This window comes from Bombina bombina, chromosome 2, assembly GCF_027579735.1.
Source record: "Bombina bombina isolate aBomBom1 chromosome 2, aBomBom1.pri, whole genome shotgun sequence".
NCBI lineage: Eukaryota > Metazoa > Chordata > Amphibia > Anura > Bombinatoridae > Bombina > Bombina bombina.
In genome coordinates, this window is record NC_069500.1 from 1,306,689,670 (window position 1) to 1,306,695,321 (window position 5,652).

Consider the following 5,652-nt stretch of genomic DNA (forward strand, 5'->3'; position numbering starts at 1 on the left):
TAGACATAAAAAGTATTTTCCCATAGGAATCAATGGGGCTGCGTTAAAAGCTGAACGCTGCTTTTTTGCAGGTGTTAGGTTTTTTTCAGCCAATTCTCCCCCATTGATTCCTATGGGGAAATCATCCACGAGCACGTTTTACCAGCTCACTGCTACCGTAAGCAACGCTGGTATTGAGGTGAGATGTAGAGCTAAATTTTGCTTTCTGCTCACTTTTTTGCGGCTAACACTGAGTTTAAAAAAACCTGTAATACCAGCGTTGTCTTAAGTGAGCGGTGAGAAAAAAAATGCTCGTTAACACCGCACACCATTACCGACAAAAACTCGTAATCTAGTCGAAGGTTTTTTACAACATACAATAATCAATGGAAAAACTTAAGAGAAACACTAGAAAAAATTGGTACATTTTGCACCTGGATGATATGGTAAAAGAGGTGGTGGGAGATTTTCCCCTACTCACAGCTAAAGGAGCCCCAAATCTAAAAAATAAACTAATAAGGAGTAAGTTTGAAAAAAGCCCCTCTGTAGCGGATTGGCTCGGGAAGAACAAGGGCATTAAAGGAAGCTTTACCTAGTAATCACGCAGATCACATGATCGTATGACGTTATGTAATACGTACGTGCCAGTGACTACAGTCGCTCTGGTTTGTTGTGTGTACGTCGTAAAGGGGAGTTGATTTTCGGCTCATGAGCTGGTTTGAAAGTAGCGAATACAGAAGGCGAGAGACCAGGTGTATAAAATAGTTCAGTGACAAGCTAAGACCATGGAAGCTGAACAAAGTATGGAAGGACAAACACAGAGAATAGTAGAAAATGAAAAGGCCAACACAGAAAAAGTGTCTAAGCAGAAGGTGGATCTTCAGGCATTGCCTACACGAGCATATCTTGATCAAACCGTGGTTCCTATTCTATTACAAGGGCTTTCTGTTCTTACAAAGGAAAGGCCTACAAACCCAATAGAATTCTTAGCAGCCTATCTGTTAAAGAACAAAACACAGTTTGAAGACCGGAACTAGCATTTTAAACTTGCTGATGATTGATCCAAAAATTCACCTAAAATGGACTTAATTTAAATTTTAAAACTTCAGGTTCAACAAATGTAAAAAGCGGAGTAATTTATTGTAATACATTGTTTTAATTAATTATTTAAGTTTTTCATTGTACCTTCAGCTATGCCTAGTTTTGTATAAAGTGCCCTTAAAGAGACATTGAATAAAAAAAAGTTTCAAATTAAAAAAAAAAAAAAAAAAAAAGGAAGCTTTACCTGTAGGAAGTGTGTTTACTGTCCCTACATAGAAAAAAGTCATAGATGTTCTGGAAATTGTACAAAAGAGTTTGATATAAAGTTATTTTTTAACTGCGACTCAGTGGGGGTGGTATATTTACTACACTGTGGATGCCCCCATTTCTATGTGGGAAAAACTAAGCGAGAACACAGACATGATATCTACTACAAGAGAGATACCAATGTAGCTAGGCATTTTACTAAGTGCCATGCAGGTGTGGCTATAGATAAGTGGGATCCAAACAATAGAGGTGGGGACATAGATAAATATCTTCTGCAAAAAGAGGCCAAGTGGATTTTTGTATTAAAAACAAAGTTCCCCTTGGGCCTCAATGAAAAATCTGATTATGCTTGTTTTCTCTAATATCACATAATGAAGTAAGCAATGATAATTATAGAGGAGGTTTGTGTTTTCTATATGACTACTGTACCCCAAGGTTAAGATCATGTTGAATTTAGCGGGGTATTTACCAAGGGGGAAAAAGTTAAGGTAATTACCTAAATGTAATTCACTTCTGAAAAGGTGTATGCTATTTCGATACAAGAGGTTTTTGTATAATTAGATGTATATATTTAAAATGCATAAGATGTATATACAATTGGGTAATGAGGTATTCAACCGGAAAATAGAGACAATGTCCCTTTAAGAGCCAACAGGTATTTTAAAAAGTAGGTTGGGCTACATCAGGTTTAAAAAGGCTGTTTGGAGTCGAGGTGATTACAGCCCTGAAAAAAGCCCAGCAAGAGACTGCCTGTGGGGTGAAACACATATGTTGTTGGCTAAGGCTTTTACTTTTTGCTCTTCCTGAGGACTCAAGTCCGGACATTATTTCCATGTACCTACCTGGACATTAATAGGTGAGAGGTGCTAAGCATTCCTTATCAGCTTGCTATGTTTGGTACCTGATACGATGGCTGACACATAGCCAGGTTGCGGCACTTGCTGTGGATACCTTGATGCTTACCGAGGAGGATACTTTGCCTGAATGTGATTGTTGTTTTTTCCTGCAGTCTGACATCTCAGTCACATAATGATACAAGAAAGGCTGCCTATAATCTTTGAAGTTTCTATCGCTGGAGTGAAACACAGTGATGTAAGAGGAGAAGGAGGTCTTACTGAACGCTAATACGCTATTCGTTTGTATACAAGCTCTTGATAAAGGGAGTCCCAGGAGGGGAATGTAAGCCGCTCCATACACAATCACGTAAGCATTTCACACAAAGGCATTGTTAATGTGCCCCATATCAAGGACTATATTCCAGTCCGGGCAGACCTAGAGTGCGGCGAAAGCCGTGGTCATTTACCGGAAGATTACGCTGGACATTAGTCTGATAGACAACAATATCTTTTCTTCGCAGCAATATTGTATGGTACTAATTACATTAAGGAGGCAGTATCGTTTCTAACATTGACATCATATGCCCTCTGTATGTCACCTAATGTCTGCCTTATTCCTTAACTTTGTGGCCAGGATTTTCAGCTAGTATAGGCTATGGTGGTTACATTGGATTTAGGATTACTTTGTATAGGTAAACTATGTTTCTTTTATTGGTGTGTCACACAGAATTTCTTTGAATCTGGAAGATTAATAATAAATACATTTTTGTTTTGAAATTAAAAAGAGTGCTGAATTCCCTTTCTCTTTAAGAGGATATAGCTATCCTATTTTGTCTATATATATATATATATATATATATATATATATATATATATATATATATATATAGAGAGAGAGAGAGAGAGAGAGAGAGAGAGAGAGAGAGAGAGAGAGAGAGAGAGAGAGAGAGAGAGAGAGAGAGAGAGAGAGAGGTACAAATATATATTCGTGCAAAAACCATTTTATATATATATATATATATATATATATATATAAAACATATTCTTCTATGTGAAGAACATTGGAATGTGAAATATTCATATTTTCATGTTGGGTTAGTGTACTTGAGAATATGCAATCGTGTTTTCTTGCAAGTAGGATGTTTTTTTCCAATTTTTTTTTGCTTTGTTGACTTCTATGGGGGAATAGGTAATTGAGCAGGATGTCCTAAGTTGGGCTTTTTACGCACATCAGGTTACGGTAAAGGGAAAACAGTTTACTTTTAACTCATAATATGAGCACAGCCCGACCCACACAAAAAGCTTACTTCTAGCACAGTTAATGATTGAGCGGGAGCGTTAAATAGCACTCCACTTGTAAACTAGTCCTTAGATTTTCAGAAATAAAATGCATACTTTTTTGATTCCTTTAGGGCATATTAGAATTGTCTTTAACATGCATGTCTAGTAATTTGCGGTGTCTTTCGAAAAATAAACAAATTCCTTATCTTATTCCAAATGAACGTAACTCCATCATCAAAATATTACCGGCTAGATTTAGAGTTCTGCGGCCAAAGGGGTGCGTTAGCTACGCATGCTTTTTTTTCCCCGCATCTTTTAAATACCGCTGGTATTTAGAGTTCACAGAAGGACTGCGTTAGGCTCCAAAAAGGGAGCGTAGAGCAAAATTTACCGACACTGCAACTCTAAATACCAGCGGTGCTTACGGACGCGGCCAGCTTCAAAAACGTGCTCGTGCACGATTCCCCCATAGGAAACAATGGGGCCGTTTGAGCTGAAAAAAAACCTTACACCTGCAAAAAAGCAGCGTTCAGCTCCTAACGCGGCCCCATTGTTTCCTATGGGGAAACACTACCTAAGTCTGCACCTAACACCCTAACATGAACCCTGAGTCTAAACACCCCTAACCTTACACTTATTAACCCCTAATCTGCTGCCCCCGCTATCGCTGACACCTGCATAATTTTTTTAACCCCTAATCTGCCGCTCCGTACACCGCCGCAACCTACATTATACCTATGTACCCCTAATCTGCTGCCCCTAACACCGCCGACCCCTATATTATATTTATTAACCCCTAATCTGCTGCCCCCAACGTCGCCTCCACCTACCTACAATTATTAACCCCTAATCTGCCGACCGGACCTCACCGCTACTATAATAAAGTTATTAACCCCTAATCCGCCTCACTCCGGCCTCAATAACCCTATAATAAATAGTATTAACCCCTAATCTGCCCTCCCTAACATCACCGACACCTAACTTCAAGTATTAACCCCTAATCTGCCGACCGGACCTCGCCTCTACTCTATTAAATGTATTAACCCCTAAAGCTAAGTCTAACACTAACACCCCCCTAAATTAAATATAATTTAAATCTAACGAAATAAATGAACTCTTATTAATAAATTATTCCTATTTAAAGCTAAATACTTACCTGTAAAATAAATCCTAATATAGCTACAATATAAATTATAATTATATTGTAGCTATTTTAGGATTAATATTTATTTTACAGGCAACTTTGTATTTATTTTAACCAGGATCAATAGCTATTAAATAGTTAATAACTATTTAATAGTTACCTAGTTAAAATAATTACAAAATTACCTGTAAAATAAATCCTAACCTAAGTTAGAATTAAACCTAACACTACACTATCAATAAATTAAGTATATACAATACCTACAAATAAATAAACTAACTAAAGTACAAAAAATAAAAAAGAACTAAGTTACAAAAAATAAAAAAATATTTACAAATATTAGAAAAATATTACAACAATTTTAAGCTAATTACACCTACTCTAAGCCCCCTAATAAAATAACAAATCCCCCCAAAATAAAAAAATGCCCTACCCTATTCTAAAATAAAATTAGAAAAGCTCTTTTACCTTACCAGCCCTTAAGCCCCTGAAGATCTTCCTACCTTACCTTTACCACGCCGGGTATCACTGATCGGTCCAGGCTCCGATGTCTTGATCCAAGCCCAAGCGGGGGCTGAAGACGTCCATCCTCCGGCTAAAGTCTTGATCCACACCCAAGCGGGGGCTGAAGACGTCCATCCTCCGGCTGAAGTCTTGATCCAAGCGGTGGCTGAAGAAGTCCATAATCGGCCAGAAGTCTTCATCCTATCCGGGCAGAAGAGGAGATCCGGACCGGTAGACATCTTCATCCAAGCGGCATCTTCTATGTTCTTCCATCCGACGACGAGCGGCTCCATCTTCAAGACCTCCGGCGCAGATCCATCCTCTTCTTCCGACGACTAGACGACGAATGAAGGTTCCTTTAAGGGACGTCACCCAAGATGGCGTCCCTCGAATTCCGATTGGCTGATAGGATTCTATCAGACAATCGGAATTAAGGTAGAAAAAATCTGATTGGCTGATTCCATCAGCCAATCAGATTCAAGTTCAATCCGATTGGCTGATTGGATCAGCCAATCGGATTGAACTTCAATCTGATTGGCTGATTCCATCAGCCAATCAGAATTTTCCTACCTTAATTCCGATTGGCTGATAGAATCCTAT

The 5,652-nt window shown here is 38.4% G+C and overlaps 1 protein-coding gene across 1 annotated transcript; it reads left to right on the forward strand.

The window, feature by feature from the left end:
• The first annotated feature begins 648 nt into the window (after nucleotides 1-648).
• On the forward strand, nucleotides 649-1,024 carry LOC128648271 (protein dpy-30 homolog). Its single transcript, XM_053700898.1, has one exon. The coding sequence runs from the start codon at nucleotides 765-767 to the stop codon at nucleotides 1,014-1,016; it is 252 nt and encodes an 83-aa protein (XP_053556873.1). The 5' UTR covers nucleotides 649-764; the 3' UTR covers nucleotides 1,017-1,024.
• The last annotated feature ends 4,628 nt before the right edge of the window (nucleotides 1,025-5,652 follow it).

Bases quoted from the DNA above. Each gene is read 5' to 3' on its own strand.
- LOC128648271 (XM_053700898.1), top strand. From the start codon at position 765: ATGGAAGCTGAACAAAGTATGGAAGGACAAACACAGAGAATAGTAGAA.